The sequence below is a fragment of the Bufo gargarizans genome, chromosome 5 (assembly GCF_014858855.1).
Source record: "Bufo gargarizans isolate SCDJY-AF-19 chromosome 5, ASM1485885v1, whole genome shotgun sequence".
Classification (NCBI taxonomy): Eukaryota; Metazoa; Chordata; class Amphibia; order Anura; family Bufonidae; genus Bufo; species Bufo gargarizans.
Genome location: NC_058084.1, coordinates 96839143 through 96864555, shown reverse-complemented (window position 1 = coordinate 96864555; position 25413 = coordinate 96839143). Strand labels below are relative to the sequence as shown.

Genomic DNA, 25413 nt, shown 5'->3' with positions numbered 1-25413 from the left:
CCCTTTCTTAGTAAGGTCGGTCAACGGTTATGCAATTACAGAAAAAATCATAATAAATTTATGATAGTAATTGGCGAAACCTAAGAACCGTTGTAAGGCCTTTAAGGATGAAGATCTTACCCATTGCTTAATTGCTAGTACCTTACCAGGATCCATCTTGAAGGTGTGAGGAGTCAGAACATGCCCTAGAAACAGAATCTCCTGTACACCAAAGACACATTTCTCTTGCTTAGCGGATAGGTGATTCTCCCTCAACACCTCTAATACTTGTTTAACATGAGACACATGGAATTCAAAGTCAGGAGAGAATATTAAAATGTCGCCAAGATAGACAATAACAAATTTACCTAAGAACTCTATAAGAATGTCATTCATGAAGTTTTGGAACACAGCTGGGGCATTGCTAAGTCCAAAAGGCATCACCTGATATTCAAAGTGTCCTGCCGGAGTATTGAACGCCGTCTTCCATTCATCTCCCTCCTTGATTCGGATTAGATTGTATGCCCCTTTCAGGTCAATCTTGGAAAACCAGGTTGCCCCCAGAACCTGGTTAAATAAATCCGGAATCAATGGGAGGGAGTATCTATTCTGGACAGTGATTTTATTTAATCTCCGGTAATCGATACATGGCCTAAGACCACCATCTTTTTTCTTAACGAAGAAAAACCCCGCCCCCATAGGAGAGACAGAAGGTCTAATATGCCCTTTACCAAGGCTCTCCTTAATATAATCTTCCATGGCCTTACGTTCGGGCTTAGAAAGATTATAAATGCGCCCCTTAGGAAACTTGCCCCCCTCTACTAGCTCTATAGTACAATCATAAGGTCTATGGGGGGGTAGAACCTCCGGGGTTGGTGATGAGAATACATCAGAATATTCCCTAACAACAGTGGGTAAAGTATTAGACTTTACTGAGACCCCAGCCTGTACCACGGACAAGCACGAGTCACACTTCGGCCCCAATCTCACCAACTCCCCCTTGGACCAATCTATAGTGGGGTTATGTAGTTGGAGCCAAGGCAACCCTAGTACCACCTTAGCTGGTAGGTTCTCCAGGACTAAAAGGGAACATCTCTCTGAGTGGCACACACCCACGGTTAGAGAAATCTCTGAGGCACATGAGCTCACCGTACCACCAATAAGAGGAGTAGCATCAATAGCCATGACATGGATAGGAGTTGGTAAAGCAAACCTTGGAATACCCAATCTTACAGTGTACTCAGTCAATAAAGCTGGACGCTGAGCCATAATCAATGAAGGCCTTACCCGGCCATTTATCTACATTTAGAAAAATCAGGGTGTACCTGGTCTTTAGGCTGCCTTGCCTTAGGACCATGCTTGAGACGGTTTTGGCGACTTATAATGTCACGGACGGTGTACAGGAAACAAGACAATGTAACATGCATATATGACTCACTGGATCCAAAGCTAAGGAACCAAAAGGGAGACCCCTGCACAAGACCTGGCACTTTCCCTGGCTGCTCAGCCTATGCAAAAATCCCAAAGGTGGATGGTTGCATATCCACGTACCTCGACTATATAACACCTGAACACCCTACAATAGTGAGGGGACACGACCACCGGCTCCCTACACCAGACACGGAGGGAGTCAGGGTCACCTGGGATCCAGCAAACAGAAAATAACAGATAAATGTACAGCACTTAACTTAGTAGCAGACTGGGAAATAGGATCAGCATGCACACACACTCCAGAAAGAAGTATAAGCCGCCCAGTAATGCATTATGGGATGCAATCAGTCCAACTACATGACAGCTGAGAGAGACTAACGAGATGAGGAACTGAACACCACAACAAAGAAAACTCAAGGAGGAGGTTCTGAAAGGCTTCTGTCAGAGCTTCTCAGCTGTCTGGTTGTGACATATAGTCAGTGGCATATCCGTTGGGTGCATTTCTTTAGAACATATAGCTGCACCGCTGAACAGCAAATATATACTGTATATTTTTTGCCACTAATACATGCCAAAAAGGGCTTTAGAACATATACCGAAACTGCACAGCTGAACGGCAAATATATATTTTCTTGCCACTAATACACACCAAAAAGGGCTGTGATTTTCTTACTTCACCATACAATAGCAAATACTTTTTTTTTGTGCAACTAATACATGCAAAAATGTGCTTTAGAACATATAACTGCACCGCTGAATGGCAAATATATATTATTTTGCCACTAATACACGCCAAAAAGAGCTGTAATTTTCTCACTTCACCACACAATGGCAAATACTTTTTTTCTGCCACTAATAGACGCCAAAAAGAGCTTTAGAACATATAACTGCCCCGCTGAACAGCAAATCATATATTTGTTTTGCAACTAATGCACACCAAAAAGGGCTTTAGAACATATAACTGCACAGCTGAACGGCAATGCGACGAGCACACGTGGTATTCGGCCGAGTACCGCCACGTGCCGAGCAAAGTGATGCTCGAGCTGAACCGTTACTCAGCCAAGCATGCTCGCTCATCACTAGTCTTTTTCCTTCGATTTCCTTTGTAAAAACTGAACTGAACAGAACGGAGTGCTCCAAAGTGCATTCCGTTCAATTTAGTTGCGTTCCCAGACCGGAGAGCAAACTGCAACATGACCCCCAATGCACGTTAATGGGGATGGATCCATTTTCTCTGCCAAAATCTGCCACAATAGAAAACGGATCCTTCCTCCAATGACTTTCAGTGGAGTTAATGACGGATCAGTCTTGGCAATGCTAAAGATAATACAACCGGATCCGTTCATAACGGAGGCAGATGGTAACGGAAGCGTTTTTTTCTGAATCCTGCCCGATCCAGCAAAAACGCTAGTGTGAAAGTAGCCTAAGTGTACTTACCTGCTCAGAGGTTTCGTTCTAGATATGTGCAGTACACATTCAGAGCAGACCATAAGGAAGCTTACTGTACAAAGTTATAATTAATGTCTGGTTTTTAATGATGAAATACAATACGTATATTCAATCTCCATTTAGCTTCTCAAAACGTCTTAGATTTTCTATTTTTATACATTTTCCATATATTAAAGATAATTGTATCAAATTCTAGAAATTGGTCAACAGCAGTGTAACCATGTGGCCAATAGTCTGTTTTAACATTTAATAACTAACGTTCTTCTAAGTCATTTTGTACCATGTGTGGAAAAGCTTCCTGGATTCCATACCACAGATGTTGACCATGAGCATCTCAGGATTGTCTATGGCTTAAATAATATAGATTGAATTATCATTTCACATTTACCACTCAATAACAGATGGCAATGTTTATAGAGGAAGCTTTATGGATCTTATAACAATCTTTTCTTCTATGTCAGGAATTCCATTGAAAGAATCAGTATGGTGGCTTTTAAAGGTGTATGGACACAGTCATTCTGGAAAGCTGTTTCAGGAGAATTTGTAGCAATTCTAATTTTTGTCTTCCTTGGCCTTGGTTCAACTGTCAACTGGGGAACAACAGAAAACCCCCAACAAATGGATTTAGTACAAATTTCATTGTGCTTTGGACTTGGCATTGCTACAATGGCGAACTGTTTTGGACACATAAGTGGTGCGCACCTAAATCCAGCTGTGACTATTGCCCTTCTGTGCACAAGGAATATAACACTTGCCAAGGCGTTATTTTACATCATGGCCCAATCTCTTGGAGCCGTCTTAGGAGCTGGACTGCTGTATCTTATTACGCCGACCAGTCTTATTGGAAACTTAGGTGTGACAATGGTAAATACATAAAATATTGGTATTGGGTACTGATATCTTAAACATTAAGTAAGGTACAGTCAATGTCATTATCATCCATTTACCTTGGAAGATATAGATCGATACATAAAATCTTCACTGTATGTCTGTCCTGTATCTCCTATGAGAACTGAATTGTGCAGGCAATATACTGTGCTCATGGATTACAGGATTTCATAAAGATGAATTGGCAACGTTATTGCTTATAAAAAGTTTACAAAAATGTGCTAAAATGTAACCACACACTACACCAGCGTAGTACTGATAATATGCTGTCTTTAGGGAACCACATTTAAATTGCATCTGTCTACATATTGCAGCTGTAGTTGACCTGATTATAACAATGTTTTTATTTTGTCAATCTGAGGCTCCAATCCTGAATTATATTTTTTCCTAATATGTATATTAGGCATTTAGTGCAACAAAGGCATTACTGTTGTTCTCATTGCACCCAAGTTCCATTCCTTTCTGCAGCCAGCCTCTCCCTCGCTGCTTTGCCATTGCCTGTCTCTCAAATCAGCAAAGAAGGGGGTAGCCACAGAAAGGAGCAGAGTTTAGGTGCAATGAGAGCAATGGCGAATGCCCTTGTTGCATCATTACTTGGGAATGGAGCCTTGAATTGACAAAGGAAAGCAGCACTTTAATCAGGTGAACTACAGCTATTTATCTACAGGGAGGTCACTCGTTTCCCGTTAAAAAGCATCTGTCAGCAGGATCAATCCTATTAAGCAAGGCATACTTCCTGGAAGGGATGATTTTGCCGAGTAAAACAACCCCACTCATGTTCAAATCTGTAGCCCTGGAATTCTTTGATTCCATTTGCCAATGAGGGATTAAGTGCACTGAGAGGTGGGCCTAGCCCCTCGGAGCACCAGAGCTCCTCTGCCTTCCCACTTAGTCACTCCCCCTGCCATTGCAGGGAAGAGCCAGCATCCTAATTGTCCCCCTGTCTTGCCCTGTACATCTCTGCTTCAGGGAAAGTCAATTGAGATGTTCTATGTGTAATCTAATTAAAGGTTTACCGGTAAATGTATGTGACTACAGATGCAGGCAGGAGGACCGTGAGGATGCCTGGCATTGTCACTCTAGGGAAGGAAGGAGTGGCTAAAGGGGAAGGTGGAGAAGCTGTGGTGCTCTGAGATGCTGGCCTGGCCCTTGGTGCACTGAAGCTCTCATTAGTATACGGAATCAAAGACTAATTTCTCCAGAACGAGGTGGATCTGAACAAGAAAGGGGTTGTTTTACTCAGTAGGATCATACCAGGCAGTATGCCCAATTTAGGCTTACAGATGCTTTTTACCGGGAGACTTGTCACCAGCTCACATGGCTGTAGTTCATTTGATTAAAGCACTGTTTATGTTTTGTTGATCGGAGGTTCCATTCCTGAGTTATGATGCCAAGAGGGCACCACTACTACTTTCCCTGCACCCAAGCTCACCTTTTTACTGTGGCCAGACCCTCCCTCACTGCTTTGATTGACAGGAACAGGGAAGGGCAAAGCAGTGAAGGAGGGGCAGACGACAGAAAGGAGTAGAGCTTGGGTGCAGGGAAAGCAGAGGAGACAACCTTGTTGCATCAATGGCTAATTTGCAGATTAAAAAAAGTATCACAACTTGAGAATGGAGAGGTGGATCAACAAAAGGAAACCAGTGCTTTTTATCAGGTGAACTACAGCTATGTTTGCCGCCCGTGTGCCTTCCGCAATTTGCGCAACAGAACAGGAGGCCCATTATAAAAAATGCCTATTCTTGTCCACAAAAAAATGTCTATTCTTGTCCACAAAACGGACAAGAATAGGACAGGACTCATAATTTTTGCGGGGGCCACGGAACAGAGCAACGGATGCGGACAGCACACAGAGTGTTGTCCACATCTTTTGCGGACCCATTGAAATGAATGGTTCGGTATATGGACCGTATGCGGAACATAGAAAACGGCCCGTATATGGAACGCAAAATACGTTTGTGTGAATACTAGTATACTGCATTTCTTTGTTGGTTGCATCCTGAAATGTGGTTTCTTAAAATATTGGCACTTTACTCTCTTTTGCCATCAGATAAATGAAAAGCTCTCAATTGGCCACGGACTTCTAATAGAACTTGTGATTACATTCCAGTTAGTTTTTACTATTTGTGCAAGCTGTGATCCAAAGAACAAAGACAAATCTTCAGCACTTGCAATTGGAATTTCAGTTGTAATTGGACATTTATTTGCAGTAAGTAGCAGTATTTCGGAACTAGAATGACATACTAGTATATACTGTAATATTGATCCACTCAAGAGAAAAGGATATCTCAGTATATCACCTGTTTTATAATTTTAATACCATGATTTCACTCTTGTATTTGGTGGCATCTTTCACTGCTATTTTGAAAACCCTACATACTGAGCATTTTGAATTTGCCCATTTTGTAGCATTGGCAACGCATACTTCTTTTCACAATAATAGATTCATTTTGGGAATATGTAATAATTAAAGGGGTTCAACGAGCCCAGGAACCGCTGTTGAGATGGCTGGGCTGGATGCAAAAGTTGAAAAAAGTCTCACATGTCCCAGGCATTTCAAATCCTGTGTCGACCTTCTTTTTCTCCTGCTTCCAGACCTCGCTGGACTGGAAGCATGACATGAAATCTTTGTGAATGTCACCCTCACTGGCCTATGAATGGCCTCATCAGTGGCAGTAGTCACATGCCATGCCTGAACACATCACGCTTGCGGTCATTGATAGCCTAGTGGTGACAACATGCATGTAGATGGCATGTCACACTTCAGCAGAGAATCGAAGCAGAGGAGAAGGAAGCTGGACCTAGAGCACCCGTGATGGGTAAGAATTTTTCTTTTCAACTTTTTCACCCTACCTGGCCATCTAAACAGAGGTTACTTGTATAGAGATTCATTTCGGTTCAAGTTCGCCAAATTTTATAAAAAAGTTCGGTTCAGACCTAAATCAATTTTGGCCGAACTGATGTTGCTGCAATTGCCCTAAAAGTTGGTATATAACCGCCTCTAGCCTCCTAGGACTTTTAAGGAAAACGTATGTCTTTTTGTTTACTTTTTATGATTTTTCCCCCTCCCCAAGCTCTGGCATGCGATGACCGCAATAGTAAATTATATCTGAGTGACATTGACATACATAGCTTTGGGTAAACACACGTTTGACAGCATTAACATACAGTGTGTTTAAAAACACACGGTGCCATCACATGTTAAGCCTCTTTCAGACGAGCTTTCGGTATTTGCTCCGGATGCGTCCCGGGTGCGAGTCCGCACACAATTTAAGCCAGTTTTGACTGCGATTGCGTTGCGCTGTTCAGTTTTTATTGTGCGTGCAAAGCGTTTTGCAAGCACGTGATAAAAAACCGAATGTGGTACCCAGACCTGAACTTCTTTACTGAAATTCGGGTTAGGGTTCGGTGTTGTGTAGATGTTATTATTTTCCCTTATAACATGGTTATAAGGGAAAATAATAGCATTCTTAATACAGAATGCTTAGTAAAATGTCAATTGAGGGGTTAAAAAATGAAAAAAATTTACTCACCTCATCTACTTGATTGCACAGCCGGCATCATCTTCTTTCTTCTTCTTTGAGGACCTGCAAAAGGACCTTTGATGACGTAATCGCACTCACCACGTGGTGAGCGCAGTGACGTCAGCGCAGGTCCTGCTAAATGAAGATAGAGTGCTATTATTTTCCCTCATAACCATGTTTCAAACTCCTCTGTTCTTCTTCAGCCATCGTCACCTGCTGCATGAGCGTCAGCATCTGTTCTAAATATGAGGAGGATGACATTGTTCATGTGCCACCTTTGCTTGCCCATGGGTTGGGGTGAAACTGCTTCATCTGGTTCATGAGATGTGGTGCCTACATTTGTGTTTGCCTGGCTATCTCTTATTTTGTTTTTGCACAGGGCAGTGCTTATGTGTTCTGGCAGCGTGGATAAAAACTGCTATGTGCCAGAGCTAGAGAAAGCCGAGCTCATGTTAGCTCTGGCACATATTGGGCTTAACCTACCAACAGTGTCAGAGGCATCACCAGATCCTAAAGCAGACATGGCCCTGGCTGTTCTTTGGGAGGTAAGTGGCCTCTGCTCTTTATTGCTGTCGCCACCACCCTCCTTCTCTGATGTTGCCTCCTCCTTAGAACCCCGATCTGGCTCCCAGGTCCTCCCCAGCACACAGTCATCATCAGAGTCCTCACCTTCCCTGCCACTTCTATCAGACTGTGGGATATCATAATGGGTTCTTTGGCCCCCCTGCTCTGCATTTTCCCTGACTACCACTGTCATTGCCCTCAATACCATGTCTATGGGTGCCATTACTACCAGCCCCAACACAACTATGCCTGCAGCCTCCTCCTCAATTCCCTCCTTAGGGCAGTACAAATGCTAACTGCTCTCTGCTCTCACACAAGTTGTTAACAGGGAGACTCTCTCGAATATCAGACGTAGGGCATGGTGGGGTTTTCTTGCCACATCTTAGGAAAAAAGAAGGTGCCCTACTAGGAGAGGGCAGTGATGACTGGAGTACTCCACTGAAAGCCTTTTTTGGGGCTGCAAGTAGGAGGAGCAGGAGGAACGGTGTGGCCCCTGGCTCCAAGGCATAGTGTCAGACTCTGAAATCGCCTCCACTTCATCCTGCTGTGACTGAGATTAGGAGTGAGCAATCCAATCCACAATCTCATCCTCTTTCTCCTCAACTATAATGTTGCACCTTTCGAAAGCCAGCAGAGACAACTGTGGCCTACTACTGTCACGGACGTACTGAGACATACGGACGTCCCCGCGACAGTGGGTGACAGAAGATCTGTGAGACTGGAAACACGTGCTTTGATCTGACAGGTTTCCTTGTGGATCAACAGGCGTCTGTGTTGTTTCTGATACTGGCCACACCTTTAACCTCCAGGTGTTGCTTTTGTGGTCATTTATCTTTCCTTATTTATAGTTGCTTCTCCCAAAATGCTGTGCGGTTTTTAGCTTCAGTGGTGTCTGTGGTCTGCTGGTGTTTGGTTCTCGGCTTCTGTTGCTGCCATAACTACTGGAAAGTTAAGTGTTTCCTTTCCCTTTTGTTTTGGTTTATCCGTGTGTTGTTTTTCCCCTGCCTTTTGTTGTAGGTCTGAGTGAGACTCCTGGTCGTTCTTACTTTCTGGAGGAACAGGTAGTCTCAGTCCTGTCACTATCGCCAGGGTCTTATAGGGTGAGTTAGGACTCTAGGTACTCCTGCGTATGAACTCAGTTACCTTTGGGGTCTGTTCATACTGATAGCCAGTCAGGACTGTGACTAGGGATTTTAGTAGAAGGTGTCCTTCTTTCTTCCCTAGCTTTCAGGTCTTGTTCCTTGTTCCCTCTCCTTCTTCGTCTGGTTTGGCGTCTCCCTCCCACACACGGGCGTGAACCGCCAAACCGTAATTAGTTTTTTGTTAATACGAGTGCAGCCATGGACACGATTACTGCACTGGCAGGACAGCTACAGGATCTATCTTTGGAAGTAGCTGATCTCTGCACAACCGTCTCTCAGATCCAGAGACCACAGGCTGTTGGCCCTGGTGGTGGTGGTTACCAGACCTGTCTGGAGCCTAAAGTTGCTCTCCCGGACAGATTCTCTGGGGTACTGGATAATTTCATTTTATTTAGAGAGCCGTGTTTTGTGGATCTTTGATTTGCGGACCGCAAAACACACCACAGTCGTGTGCATGAGGCCTTGGGGGGATGCGCATTCATGGGCTTTTTCTCTGCCGACCGGATCGCAGTCTCTCCAGTCGGTGGACAAATTTTTCAAAGCCTTGGGTCTGATCTATGATGACCCGTATCGGACCTCCCTGGCCAAAACCAAGCTGCGTGGCCTTCGTCAGGGAGATCGTTCTGCGGAAATGTATTGCTCGGAGTTTAGGAGGTGGGCTACGGATACTGAGAGGAACGATTCGGCTCACAGTAGCCACTTTTGTCAGGGGTTATCTGGGTGGCTGAAGGTCACTTTTGCCTTTCATGAAACTCTGGTGTCTCTGGAGGCTGTTATGTCTCTTTCCATATGCATGGCTAGACGCCTGAGAGAGAGATCTAGGGGCTCCCACTCCTGGGACGTTCTATCACATGATGTACTGTCCTCTGACACTGTGGGTGAAGATACTCCTGGGTTTATGTCTGAGTACGAACCCATGCAATTAGGGGGAGCTACTCCTGGATCTGCTTTTAAGCATATCAGTAGTAGGAAGGGAGTGTGTTTTTTCTGCGGACAAAAGGGACATTTTATTGATGTATGTCCATGCATTCAGTGTAAAAAATTAAAATGGACATCTAATTCCCACTTGACTCTTGGAGGGGTGAGAGGAGAGTCAGAGAACCTGCATTTGTCTTTGACTGGTAGTACCTGATTTCTCCTGACTGCCGTGGTGGCGCTAGAGTCAAACAAAGACTGTGGGGATTGAGGTGTTTATCGACAGCGGTGCAGGGGTGAACCTGTTTGTCACTGAGTGCATTAGAGAAAAACATTTCCATTTTTGCTATTGAATCTGCACCTTTAGCTCAAAAGTGTTTGTCTCAAGTTGTGCATGATATCAGCTTAAGAGTGGGTGACTGTCATCAGGAATTAATCTCATGCTTTATTTTGGAGGGTCTCCCTGCTCCGGTAGTTCTGGGTTTACCATGGTTAAGAAAGAACAATCCAACCACTGATTGGCCAGCTGAACGTATTCTGGATTGGGGTGATTATTGCATAGACAATTGTCTGAATACATCTTTTTCTGTTTTAACTACTAAGACATTGTCTTCTTTTATATCTTATTTTGTAATTTTATATTCTGATGTATTTTCTGAGAGCTGATGTCAGGATTTACCTCCGCATCGGGAGTATGATTGTACTATCAACTTTATTCCTAGGGCTAAGTTACCCAAGTCTAAGGCCCCATGCACACGGCCGTCTTTCACAGCCGTATGCGGGCCTTGGAACCGCGGCCTGGATCCCTCCTGAGAGCAGGAGCGCACGGCGTCACTGGTTGCTATGACGCCGTGCGCTCCCTGCTGCCGGCACAGTACAGTAATACACTAGTATAGATCATACCAGTGTATTACTGTATTGCGGCGGCAGCAGGGAGCGCACGGCGTCATAGCAACCAGTGACGCCGTGCGCTCCTGCTCTCAGGAGGTATCCAGGCCGCGGTTCCAAGGCCCGCATACGGCTGTGAAAGACGGCCGTGTGCATGGGGCCTTAGCTGTATAACCTGTTTGTTCATTTGTTTTTTAAAAATACGGAGGTCTTCAGCCATGTCTGGATTTCCGTGAACTCAATCGGATTGCTGTCTGTGATCCTTACCCCTTTCCTTTAATTCCTGATTTGTTTAACCAGATTGTTGGTGCCAAGGTGTTCTCCAAGCTGGATTTAAGGGGGCATATAATCTGGTCAGGATCAAGGAAGGGGATGAATAGAAGACAGCTTTTAATACTCCAGAGGGTCACTTTGAGAACCTGGTCATGCCTTTTGGGTTGACCAATGCTCTTGCGGATTTCCAGCATTTTGTGAATAACATTTTTCATCACCTGGTGGGGAGGTTTGTAGTCGTATATTTAGATGACATGCTAATTTATTCTGCAGACTTGGAGACACATCAGGATCACATTAGACAGTTGTTGCAGATCCTTAGACATAATAAGTTGTACGCAAAATTAGAGAAGTGTGTTTTTGCTGTACACAAGGTGCCCTTTTTTGGGCACCCAAGTATAATTGAAGTCAATGGGAGAACCCGAGCATTAAACCAGGCACCCCCTGCTCTGAAGAGGGGAGTTTGCCTGGTTCACAGGAAAAGGTCAGAAATTGATGGAAACACCACCGAAATGGTTCGGGAACAGCATGGGGATGATGTCTGAATGCATCTTGGACTCTCAGGTCGCTGCTGGGATGGATGCTGTCCGAGTAGTACGCAACTTTTACAGACCGACAATAATAAACACAAAACCAAAGTTAAAATCGATTTTAGAGGGAAAATTGTTAGGAAACATTCTTTCCTGTATATTTACTTGTATATAAAGTGCAAGTGCTGCCAAAAATTACAAGGAAGAGGCACTCTGATACAACCTGTATATGACATAAAGGAGGGCCTCATTCACATTGTGGTACAATTGTTCAGGTAGTGGGACTCCTACACTCATAAAGCCTATGCGCTAAGTGAAAAGGCTGCCAAAAATTACAAGGAACCGGCACTACAATACACCCTTTGTTACACATAAAGGAGGGCATCATACACAGCCTTGAAAAATTATGATTGATGGCCTGCTGGTGACCCTAAAAAACATTTAGAGCAAGGGACTGCTGATCTGACCATCTAAAACATTATGAACGAGGGCCTGCTGCCGCTTTGGTGACTCTAGATAACCTGGGCCCGATCGCACGTGCCTGTGATTGCAATGATCCATTCGGATGTCTGCCCTATCAACTTTCAATGTTATTTTTCAGCTTCAACCATGGTGACCATGGGTAACGGGGAATCAGGGTTTGATTCTGGAGGGGGAACCTGAGAAACAGCTATAGCTACCACTTCCAAGCAAAGCAGCATGCGTGCAAATTACCTATTAGGTATAATTAGGTGAGGGCCTGCTGGTGAGCTGACCTTCTAAAACATTATATGCGAGGGCCTGCAGGAGAGCTGACCCCGTTAAACATTATATGCGAGGGCCTGCTGGTGAGCTGACTCTGTAAAACATTATATGCGAGGGCCTGCTAGTAAGCTGACACTGTAAAACATTATATGTGAGGGCCTACTGGTGAGCTGACCCTGTAAAAGATTTTAGGTGCGGGCCTGCTGGTAAGCTGACCTTGTAAAAGATTTTAGGTGCAGGCCTGCTGGTGAGCTGACCCTGTAAAACATTATATGCGAGGGCCTGCTGGTGAGCTGATCCTGTAAAAGATTTTAGGTGTGGCCCTGCTGATGAGCTGACCCTGTAAAACATTATATGGGAGGGCCTGCTGGTGAGCTTACCCTGTAAAACATTGTAGTTGAGGGCCTGCTGGTGAGCTGACCCTCTAAAAAATTATATGCGACGGCCTTCAGCTGAGCTTACCCTCTAAAACTTTATATGTGAAGGGCATATATGCAAGGGAATTATATGCAACAAATAAGCATGTTGATATGATGGAAGAGGAGGAGAAGGATGAGAAAAGGAAGATTCAACCATATACCCTTTGTTTGTGGTGAAAGAAGTGCATGGGAATACAGTGTATTCAGTACATTATAAACAACCCATTTAAAGTGCCTTTATGTTCATCAGCTTTCCTCTGGTGAAGTCGAGAAGTTATGGTTAATCTAGGCCTTGTCAGCATTTTCAGTTGACAGTTATAATGCCACCAGCAGCACTAAATACCCCCTCAGACAAAACGCTGTTGGCAAGGCAGGCTAGCACCTCCAAGGCGTAGAGTGCCAGTTCTTGCCTTGTGTCCAGCTTGGATACTAAGTAGTTGTAAGGCACTGAGGGATCATTTAGGACGCTGACACTAGGCAGCGCATCAGGGTGAGGATGCTGGCGGGGTGTCATAAAACTGTCCCAGGCTTTGGAGAGTGTTGCCCTGCCTCTGTTGAAACTGCTGTGTGTTCCCCTTGTTTCCCCTCCTTGGTTGGCCAAGGAAGTACAGACTCTGCCGCCAGGGTTGTCAGATGGAAATTTTTGGAGCAATTTTTCAACAAAGATCTTCTGGTATTGCACCGTTTTGCTCATACTCCTCTCCACCAGAGGAGTGGGAGATGAGAAGTTCTCTTTGTAGCGGGGCTCGAGAAGGGTGAACAACCAGTAATCTGTGTTTTCTAAAATGCGTATAACTCGCGGGTTGCAAGAAAGGCAGCCTAACATAATGTCAGCCATGTGTGCCAGAGTACCAACAGGCAAGAATTCGCTGTCATCATCAGGAGGATAACTCTCAATCGCCTCATCCTCTTCTGCCCACCCACGCTGAACAGATGGAATTAAACTTCCATGGGTACTACCCTTTATAGCGGAGGCAACCGTCTCCTGCTCCTCCTCCTCTTCATTGACCAATTCGCTGTGAGAAGACGAACTGAGGGTGGTCTGGCTATCACCCTGTGTAATGTCTTTCCCCATTTCCACCTCTTCCACATGCAAAGCATAGTCATCCATGCCCACTCCTCGCTTGTGAATAGCGGAATCTGACTGGAAAGGCGATGCCCATGTTGCAGCTGCTATTGCAACATGTGATGGCATTGCAAGCGGCAGGAGCATCCCTCAACATCCACGATGCCCGGAAAGCAGTCCATGCGGCGATCCCTAAGATGACCCCCTCGGATGACGTAGAGATCTATCTGGCGGTGTTCGAAAAGGTGGCGATGAGGGAAAAGTTACCCCGAGACCCGTGGGCTGAGGTTGCTGCTCCATTCCTGGCGTCTGGACCCCAGCATTTTTTTTTCGATCTCCCCGATGTTCAAGCGGCCATCTACCTGACCGTAAAAATCCTGGCGAGACTGGGGGTGAATGTGTTGGTCCGGGCCCAGCGAGTGCATCAATGGGAATTTAATCCGGCTAGACCAGCCAGACCGGACTATTATGACCTGTTACACCCTTTGCAAAAAAGGGCTTCGGCCTGACGTACTGACCCCCATTGCTATGCTGGACCGTCTCTTGGCGGATGTGTTTTGGAGGGCTTTGTTGTACCCTCTTCAGAACTGTATCGTCCAGGTGTCTCTGGGTAATGCCTTGGAGATGGTCGACATGGTGGAGCGCTACGAGGCTACCAAAAATCTACAGGGGGTTCTTTTGGGAGGGGGCCAGTCAAACCCCGGAAATATCCACCACAGACCCGGTGGCCGGTGCCAGCCAAACCCACCCGGGACGTACCCCCTGTAGACCCAGCCCCGGTGGTCTGCTGGCAATGTCAGGAGCCTGGACACATAAGGGCCGACTGTCCCCATTGGGGTGAACCAATGGACACCAACTATGGCTACCGCCACTCATTATATGCCAGGAAGTTGTGTGCCACAGGAACTTCCGAGACTATAGACAAAAGCCACCTGTGCCAGGTAGAAGTGGGGCATACTCTGGCGGTGGTTGTGCTGGATTCAGGGAGCCTGGTGTCCCTGGTAAGAGCTACCCTGGTACGGCCCGCCGAGTATACTGGCCGAAAGTTTAGCCTAGTGTGTATTCACGGAGACTTAAAGGACTATCCCACTACCCTGGTCTCTCTATCAACGGTGGCCAGCAGGTGGACTCATGAAGTGGCCGTCGCCGCAAAGTTACAGTATGAACTCATAATTGGGAGAGACTTCCCCGGCACTGTGGCCGGATACGAAAGTTACCGATACCCGTGAGACGTAACCCTAGCAGAGTGGCCCACCTCAGGGGGGAGACCAGAACCCTGGGAACCTGAGTCCAAAGGGCTAGCGGTAGGGGTGACCACCACTTTGGTGGAAGAGGGGGAGACAATCCCGCTAAGTGTGATGTTGGGAGACGTGGTGGACTTGCCGCTGGGTCCGGAGTTGGCAGACCTCAACGTCTCTGGAGATAATTTTGGTACAGCACAGCACCAGGACCCGACTCTATCCCGAGACTGAGAGAATGTGGTAGTAGTGGAGGGTCAGCCGCAACAACCGGGGGCTGAGTCTATGTTCCCCCGTTTTGTTATTCAACAGGAGATGCTGTACCGGGTAAATCAACTACGGGGTGAGCATATTGAACAGCTCGTGGTGCCCAAGGTGTATTGCAAGCTCGTGTTAGAGTTAGCCCACCAACATGTTCTTGGGGGACAACTGGGCCAGCAGAAAACACAGAACCGGATTCTACAGCGGTTCTACTGGCCCAGTGTGTTCAGAGAGGTGGAAAAGTATTGCAAGTCTTGCCCAACCTGCCAGATAACCAGAATGAACAGGCGGAAAAGGCTTTCTCCGCTTTGAAGTCTGCTCTGTGTGGGTCCCCGGTATTGGTGACACCTGACTTCAACAGGGAAGTTGTGGTACAGACCGTTGCCTCTGAAGTAAGCCTCGGAGCTGGACAGGACATCAATGGGGAGGAACATCCTGTTGTTTTCCTGAGCCGAAAGCTTACCCCAGCCGAGACTAGGTACAGTGTAGTGGAGAGAGAGTGCCTGGCCATCAAATGGGCACTCGAGTCTCTCCGCAATTATCTGTTGGGGAGAAAGTTCCGTCTGGTCACCGACCATTCCCCTCTCAAGTGGATGAGCCAAGCCAAAGAGAGGAATGCTCGGGTCACCAGATGGTTTATAGAACTTCAAGTTCTCAGTGGAACACAGGGCAGGCCGCTTACAGGGAAACGTGGATGCCCTGTCCCGGGTACACTGGAAAGTGTTCATCCCCTCAGGGTTGAAAAAAGGGGGAGGTATGTAGGAAGGTATAAGGATCCGTCATTGACGGAAGGTATGTGTCACTGAGAAAAAAAATTAAAGAATCTGATTGAAGTGCGTATATATATTTCTTGAAGTACTGAAATACGCAACTGTATGCTTTCAACAGAAATAACCGCAACAGTGCAGTGTGTATAATTTTTTTTTTTACTTTAATATGCCCCTATACCCTTTCAACTGAAATAACTGCAGAAGTGAACTGAGAATATATTTTTCTTGTTGTACTGAACTACGCCCCTATACGCTTTCACCAGAAATAACTGCAGCAGTGTAGTGTGAATATATTTATCTTTTTTTACTGTAATACGCCCCCCATACGCTTTCACCAGAAATAACTGCAACAGCGCAGTGCGTATAAATTTTAATTTTTTTACTGAAATACGCCCACTTATGCTTTCAACAGAAATAATTGCAACAGTGCAGTGCGTATATATATATATATATATATATATATATATATTTTACTGTAATACGCCCCATACGCTTTCACCAGAAATAACTGCAGCAGTGCAGTTCGTATATATTTTTCTTTTTTACTGTAATACACCCCTATACGCTTTTACCAGAAATAACTGCAACAGTGCAGTGCGTATATATGTATCTATTTTTTTCTGTAATACGCCCCTATATACTTTCACCAGAAATAACTGCAACAGTGCAGTGCGTATATATTTTTCTTGTAGCACTGAATAAGATACTAAGATTTAAGCCTCTAAAGGCTTTTCAACATAACACTTGCAGCCCAATAACAAATAGCTGGAATGACAGAGCTGTCTAATGACTATTTGGATCCCCAAATAATCGCTCCCTGCACTTGTAAATCACATTACTATCAATGTCCTTAGCACCTTCTGACGTCCCTCCCTGCACTAAGATGCTGTGAAATAATTGCTCCCTATGCTTTCCCTGCACTTATAAATCGTTTTTTCTGTCTTTTTTTTCCCCACAATCTTTTTTCCACTTGCTGTCCCTAGCGCCTTCACACGTCTGTCCCTGCACTCTGATTGCTGGAAAATGTCAGAATCTAAGATGGCTGCCGTATTTATAGGGCTGTGACATCACAGGGCTGGCTGGCTGCTGATTGGCTGCATGCATGTCAATCTGGGTGATTCTGCCTTCCCAGAGTTCCTTGCGCCATGTCCTCAGTCCTCACATGTGTAGCCGCCATTTTAGGAAAATTGTGATTCGTTACCACGAAGAGCGAGGAAATTCGCATTTGTTACAAATAAAAATATTCCTGAAATTCTAAATGAATTTCACTTCATCAGCTTTGATTCACTCATTTCTAGTAATCACCCATATGCTGGTTTGAATAAGTGCAATACGGGGGGGCCCCCCCCAAAAAAAAATGTAATGTAATGAAGTATGTAAGATGCCCTAACATAGAGTTCAGACTAACATTTTGTGTGTTTTCAGTGAGATTTCAAATTGTACATTGATGGTAGAACATGTATTGTACAGTTTTGCGCTTATTCCCCCCCCCCCCCCCAAAAAAAAATCTTTGTAAAATGGGAAAAAGTGAAAGTAATGTCCTTGCTAGGAGCTGCTTTTGAGGTTTGCAGCAGCTGAAGTTGTGCTAGGAGGCAAAGTCAGCCTTAGCTCCTCACTTCTCATTGCCTGGCTGACAGCTTTCCCTGCCTGTCCCTATTTTACACACGCAATTCTTCTTCTTTGTAATTCTAGACTTTCCCTTCAATGTCCCTGGCAGCAGAATACAAGCTTGATTTTGCTTTTTGACTGTCCCTGACTCCCTAAGATCTACCCTTATTCACAGCCCAACACAGAATGGCATTCTGCTCGTTCTGCTAGCCTACCTGCTGTAGCACTGATTTGCTCATCTAGGCTGTCTGTCGGTCTAGGAGCCAATGAGGGCAAGCACTTTCTCCCACTTTCTCTCAGTTCTCCCACTTTCTCTCAGGGTCATGTGAGCACCTTTCTTTTTCCTCCCTAATGCTTTTTTCCCGCTGACACATGCAGTAAAATGGTGCTACATGCCTTTTTACTGGATTCATCTTAAATGAACCTGAAAAGGTTCGACTGTCATCCGAATAATTGCAAAGTTCATAATGAACTCAGTTAATTACGAACTGATTTGTTCATCTTTAGTTCCTTGTCTTGGAAACCGGTCTAATGAACATAAATATAATGTGGATGTGAGTTTAGTAGGCAGCTTAACCCTTAGAGGACCCTGAGATTTTCCATTTTGGAGTTTTCGTTTTTCACTGCCCGCCTTCCTATAGTCCTAACTTTTTTATTTTTTCCATTTACATAGCCTTATGAGGGCTTTTTTTTGTGTGGGACAAGTTGTATTTTGTAATGGCGCCATTTACGGTTGCATACCATATAGTGGGAAGCAGGAAAAAAAAACTCCAGATGGGGTGGAATTGGGAAAAACGCAAACCGTAAAAAAATTGACCTGTTATCTTCATGCTTCTGGTCAGTACGGTTACAACAATACCACACGAATATATTTTTCTTGTGTTTTAATACTGAAAAAAAAACACATTAAAACCTTTAAGAAAAAAACTATTATCACCATATTCTGACCCCTATAACTTTTTTGTAGTTATGTGTACAGGGCTGTGTGATGGCTCATTTTTTGCGGGTTGATCTGTATTTTTCAGTGATACCAATTTGAAGTGTGTGCGACTTTTTGATCACGTTTTATAAAAAAAAATATTGTGGAGTTGAAGTGACAAAAAATGGCAAATTAGCTGTTTTTATATTTTTTTTCCCGTTATGCCATTTGCCGTATGCTATTAATATTGTTATATTTTAATTTTATGGGCCCATGATGTTTATTTATTTTTTTTATTTTAAGAAAAGGGGGGTGATTTGAACAGTTTTTATATTTGTAAAATCTTTTTTAACATTTTTTTTTTAACTTTTTTAAGTCACCCTGGGTGACTATAACTGGCAATCATTAAATTGCCCATTGTGCTATATAGCCATCATTGAACACTTAAAGGGTTTATCCAATTTCACAAACAGCCCCCCCATGTGCCGGGCCTCTCACAGGTAATATGCTTACTCTACTCCCTGAGCCGCTCCTGGTCCCTGCACCACCGCTGCTGCTTCTCCCTGTACACAGATTAAAACATCCGTTGTCGGGGGGAGCAGCCAGTGGCTGGTGGGGACGGGGATGAGCCCCTCTAGCGTCACCCGCGATGCTAGGGAGGCTCATTCCCGTCCCCGCCTTCCATTGGCTGCTCACCCCTGACACCGGATGCTTTCATCCGTGTACAGGGATAAGCAGCAGTACTGGGACCAGGAGCAGAGCGGGGAGCAGAGTAAGTATATTACCTGTGAGGGGACCAGCACATGGGGGGGGGGGGGGGGGGCTGTTTGTGAAATTGGATAACCCCTTTAATTTTCAATATAACAATACAGTGCTATCACCTAGTGGCCTGTATTGATATATTTATCTAATAGACTCTGAAGCCTGCTTAAGGCTTTGGTCTATTAGATCAGTGTAACAGGTTCCCCGATCTCAGCCAGGAAACGCTGTTACCGGAGCAGAAGCACGCGGCTTCCGGTTCTGGACTAAGATGCAGTCACATTTGACCATGGCATCAGAAAGGGAAAATGTATGCAATCAGCTTTATGGTTGATCACATACATGTACTGCGGATCTCTGCTATTTAAGATAGCAGAAACCCGGCGGCTATGTTTAGAGATGTTTAGAGGTCCTCAAGGATTTAAATAAAGATATTTTATATTATTCAAATTATTGTTAAGTAGCACTTGTTATCTTTTTGTGGGCTTTAATTTATGTTGCCTATTTCTTTATTTAGATAAACTACACAGGAGCAAGCATGAACCCAGCAAGATCTCTTGGTCCAGCTGTCATTATGTGGAAGTGGGATAACCACTGGGTAACCATTTAAATCCCTATAATATGAATAGATAAAGGGATTATTTGGGATTTTCATATTGATGTCCTATCCTCAAGATAGACTGGATTCAACTCTCACCACCTCTAATCAGCTGTTTGAAGAAGCTGCAGCAATCACTGGAGCTACAGTGAGTGCTGCGGTCCCCTAACAGCTCACAGAGCCATATATTGAATGGCATGGGATCTTCATACTGCTGATTGGTGGGGGTGTCGGGTGCCGGACCTCCGCAGATCTGATATTGATGACCTATCCTGAGGGTAAGTTACCAATATATATAAAACAAAATCACAGAAATATATTGGCAAATATGGGGGAACTGCTCAAACCCCAAACACTGTAGCGTGTTTCAGATTAGGGGAGCAGTCCCACCGCATGTGGACCGCAGCAAACGACCATCCCCAGCAAAAAATACGTACAATGGAGGATTCTGGCACGGTCCACATGCACCACAAAGGCATCCTACACAAAACAGAGCATTGTGCGGATGAAAATATAATTATATAAATCACAGAAAAAAAATGCAAAAGAATGCAAAAGAATGTTAAATGCCAGGTAAAGGCACATTCAATACATATAAAACAAAATCACAGAAATAAAGTGGCAAATATGGGGGAACTGCTCAAACCCCGAACACTGATAACCTCCATCACACGGCCTGATATGGGTGTGGCTCATAGTCTGGCTTTATTCACATTGCATTAGTTGTCCTGCTATGCGGTTGTGTGGAAGCTTGGCTGTGAGCTGGATTTCATCACCTTCAGACTGTGTTCACACCAGTTAGCGTAGTGGTAGGACCCTTGCCATGCTGAGAGACCGTGACGTGGTGCATGATGGGCTCCGATGTGTTCCTGACAGGAATATATTGGCAAAAGTCTCAGCTTTTAATATCTGCTGGTATGACTAGCTAGTATAGTCAGTGGCATATCCGTTTGGTGCATTTTTTTTCCTGTGATTTATGTAAGTTACCAATATGAAATTCCTGTATTATCCTTTAATATGAAAAATTAGTTTGATCTTCCAAAAATAAAAATGGCAAAATATACCAACAAGAGTAATAACTAATTTAGTATGCAATAACAAAATTAGAATTGCAATGAATTCTTCTTGAAATTGTAATTTCCATAAGCATTTGTGAAATCTAATGTAACTTATTAGCTCCATATCAAAGAAAAATAATCAGGTCAGTCATCTTCATGCTACGTAACTAGACAAGGTGAGACCCCTGTAACAAGCCTTTCCTGTAACCTTGGCAGCCATTGTACCCTGGACTCTCCAAGCAGCTCTTTTGTGTGAACTCCTCTCTGAGTCCCTTTCTGTAGGTCCCTAGGCCTGTAACTAGGGCTGATCGAATTGAACTATCTGAAGTGGACTTTGATTGGAATTTCCGGAAAAATTCAATTTGCCACAAAGCTGAATTTCCTTGTGTTTCGTGGTAATGAATCAATGTTTTCCTAATATGGTGGCTGAAAGTAAAAAAAAAAAAAAAACTCATTTAGTAAAAATTAGTAAAAAAAAGATTGTAGATTTATGTTGGAGGGTTGTGCATTATTGTTTTATTACTTTTATTGGAAATTAAACTCATTGACAAAAAATAATGTACTAAGGCCTCTTTCACACTTGCGTTGTCCTGGATCCGGCGTGTACTCCACTTGCCGGAATTACACGCCGGATCCGGAAAAACGCAAGTGTACTGAAAGCATTTGAAGACGGATCCGTCTTCAAAATGCTTTCAGTGTTACTATGGCACCCAGGACGCTATTAAAGTCCTGGTTGCCATAGTAGTAGTGGGGAGCGGGGGAGCAGCATACTTACCATCCGTGCGGCTCCCGGGGCGCTCCAGAATGACGTCAGAGCGCCCCATGCGCATGGATCATGTGATCCATGCGATCACGTCATCCATGCGCCTGGGGCGCCCTGACGTCACTCTGGAGCGCCCCGGGAGCCGCACGGATGGTAAGTATGCTGCTCCCCGCTCCCCACTACAGTTTACCATGGCTGCCAGGACTTTAGCGTCCCGGCAGCCATGGTAACCATTGAGAAAAAGCTAAACGTCGCATCCGGCAATGCGCCGAAACGACGTTTAGCTTAAGGCCGGATCCGGATCAATGCCTTTCAATGGGCATTCATTCCGGATCCGGCCTTGCGGCAAGTGTTCCGGATTTTTGGCCGGAGCAAAAAGCGCAGCATGCTGCGCTATTTGCTGCGGCCAAAAAACGTTCCGTTCCGGAACGGAAGACATCCTGATGCATCCTGAAGGACGGACTGTCCATTCAGAATGCATTAGGATAATCCTGATCAGTATTCTTCCGGCATAGAGCCCCGACGACGGAACTCTATGCCGGAAGACTATAACGCAGGTGTGAAAGAGCCCTAAGAAGTAGTTGTTGGAATCAAAGAAACTTTATACATCTGAATTTAATGATGATGTTTGTAAATGATTACAATATTAGAGTGAAAGTATACGTTTATTGGGGAAACTGTACAACTGGAAAGAGGCTCTGGTACCCTGCTGAGCCACATCTCACCTGGAAATAAGAAGAGATATGGTTGGACCCTGACAGGGACAGACTCGGAACTTAACGTGGCCTAGGAAAAAGATCTAAAAGTGGCCCAATATTATAGGCAGGTCCAAATGGACATAAGGTGTCCCCCCAGTATTAATAATGCCCCTCTAGTGCCCCCAACAATAATAGCGCTCACTATAGTGATTAGATCAATAATAATGCCACCCTTTTGTGTCCCCTGTTATAATTCCCCCCAGTGCCCTCCGTATTAATATTGCCCCCAGCAATAATAATGTCCCCTATAGTGCCCCCCAGTAATATTAATACAACCTTTAGTGCTTCCACCAATAATAATGCCACTTTATTTTGCCCCCAGTGATAATAATCCCCCCTATTGTGCCAACAGTTATAATAGTGTACCCAGTAATGCTCTATAATACCCCGAGTATTAGGCCTCATGCACACGGCCGTTGTGCTCCCATAGCCGTATTGCGGCCCGCATACAGCAGGTCCGCAATACACGGGGCACCAGCCGTGTGCACCCAGCATCACAGATGCTGACCCATTCACTTCAATGGGTCCGCAATCACGGAGAACATGTTAGATAAATTTTTTTTGGACAGATCAATAACCCAAGTTGAATGGGTCTCGATCCGTCCCGGCTGCTACGCGGATGGGGACCGCAATTTGCAGTCCCCAATGCATGGAATGGACACACAACGGCCGCATGCATTAGGCCTTATACATGCCATGATAGTGCCCGAGTAATGCCCCCAAAAGTGCTGTCAGTACTAACCCCTATAGTGGTCCCCAAGTGGTCAAGTAGAAAAAAACATCTAATAGTGTTGAGCGAATTGAGCTTCGTATCACAGACCCGAAGTCGATTCGTTCAAACACTATGTTCTAATTCTGTACAGCATTTACATGTATTGCCTCCATGGGGGCACGCTTAACATCTAATACTCATCTGTGTTTTGTTCCCCAACTCTGTTTGCATCCCCGTGTCCTCCTGCCATTGGCTGTGGGGTAAGTATATTCCCTCTGAGGGGCCCGGCACATGGGGGAGCTGGTTGTGAAATTGGATAACCTCTTTAAAGGGGTTGTCCTCATTTTACTATCGATGACATATTCTCAGGACCGGTCGCAACTGCAACTGCTGCGACCCCTATAGCTACGCCAGTGTGGTCACAATAATGTCACTTTGTGCCTACCTGCACTGTTTTACTGTCTCATAGGCTTCTGGCCTAGTAGCCTGAGCCATCCTGAGGACAGTGTTACAGTTGAATCTAAGAGATCACCTATGCCTGCTGTCCGGGTATGTAAGTACCTGGCATTTCCCGTGTTAATTAACTTAGGGAGTCAGAATGATATATAGCTGGCCAGAGACTGTAAAGGAGGAGTGTTTGGGCATCCCGCTGGGCATCAGCCCACCGTGAATCTTCCTGTTAAGGTCTATAACCAGTTCACCCCTGGGCATAGAGGCATACAAGTTCTGTATGGTGTCCTGTGACATATTTGCCCACAGATGTTGCACTTGGGCCTATAAACCCTGCATACTGGTAGGTTGCCGAACCTGGTGTCCCAGCTGGTCCCATAACTGCTAGATTGTGAATAAGCTACTGGGCAGGCCAAGGAAGTATTGTAATCTGGTGGAGACATTCTTTGGAATCCCTTGCTGTGTGGGTAAGCATTATCCTGCTGAAAAAGGCCATTTTAAAGCCCTGCCATGAGAGGCAACACATGTGGTCGCAAGATGTTCTGCACATGTTCTGCACTAAGCTGTTATTGCACTTCGCTATGCAACTAGGGGTGACCGACTGTCATATGTGATGATCATCACACCAGAAGTTGGGGCAGTTTGTCACTCCACAGCAAAGGCAGCAACCGTTGCGCCGCCATCTGTGCTTGAAATACGCCCACATTAGGCGTATTTCAGATTAGACCACACCTGTTATCATTTACATATCTGTCTGAGACATAACTACATGCTGAAGTTTGCAAAACTCTGAAATTTCTGTTTGGGAGCATTATTTTTTGTCAATGAGCATAAGATAGTTATGCTCCCGATGGGACTTTGAATATTCAAAAAATGCTTGGAAAGCAGAATATTTTATTCTATATAAGAGAAAGGAAGATATGATGATAGGTTGTCCCTCAACAATGGGAAAAATATCATTCCTCCTTTGTCCACTGTATTAGCCTTTGTTCACACTGTATTTAAAGTGTACATTGGAAGGATTCTTTGGAAAATATTCCTGAAGCATGCAACATATGCCACTGTTTGGGGTACAATGGCATATGTCACCCATTGACTTCCATTACAGGAATAAAAATACACCATGTTATATAATTTTTGTTGCTGAATACCTCTCTAATGAATAGCATAGTCCTCTACAGTATTTATTCATTTTCCAGCGCATACAACGATCACCGCCAACACAGTATAAACATACAATAACCCTATATAACTATAAGCCAAAGTGAGCACAAATGATGTCTACACAATACATTCTTCAATGATATATACTAATTTACAGCAGAAACAGAGAACATACAGTTAACAGTCTGACATTTATGATAAATGAGGGTTCTTTCGGTCATTTCCTTTCCTTATGTTTTCATGTAGATTTACTGGATAGGACCAATTATTGGAGCAATCTGTGCAAGTGCTGCCTATGATTATATATATTGTCCTGATATTGAACTCAAGCAACATTTGAAGGAAGCTCTTCAGAGAGCGAAACAGAAGACAAAAGGAAAATACATTGAGGTAGATGACATAAGAAGCCATGATGACAATGAAGACTTAATCCTTAAAACAGGAACCATCCATGTTATTGACATCGACCAGAGAGAGGAGAAAAAGGGAAAAGACTCTGCAAGTGAAATATTATCTATTGTATGAAGTGCAACAAGATGGGGT

General features: G+C 44.5%; 1 protein-coding gene across 2 annotated transcripts; it reads left to right on the top strand.

Moving 5' to 3' along the window:
• Positions 1-3342: 3342 nt before the first annotated feature.
• LOC122938770 (aquaporin-4-like) lies at positions 3343-25395 on the top strand. Of its 2 annotated transcripts, XM_044294530.1 has the most exons (4): positions 3343-3723; positions 5798-5956; positions 19885-19965; positions 25117-25395. In XM_044294530.1, the coding sequence occupies exons 1-4, from the start codon at positions 3343-3345 to the stop codon at positions 25393-25395; spliced, it is 900 nt and encodes a 299-aa protein (XP_044150465.1). The 2 variants fall into 2 exon arrangements, with proteins under 2 accessions (XP_044150465.1, XP_044150466.1); XM_044294531.1 differs by lacking the exon at positions 19885-19965.
• The last annotated feature ends 18 nt before the right edge of the window (positions 25396-25413 follow it).

Excerpts from the sequence above, each read along its gene's own strand:
- LOC122938770 (XM_044294530.1), top strand. The coding sequence starts at position 3,343 with ATGGTGGCTTTTAAAGGTGTATGGACACAGTCATTCTGGAAAGCTGTT. Across the intron at positions 3,724-5,797 it reads GAAACTTAGGTGTGACAATG|ATAAATGAAAAGCTCTCAAT; the intron begins GTAAATACATAA and ends TTTTGCCATCAG. Across the intron at positions 5,957-19,884 it reads TAATTGGACATTTATTTGCA|ATAAACTACACAGGAGCAAG; the intron begins GTAAGTAGCAGT and ends TTCTTTATTTAG.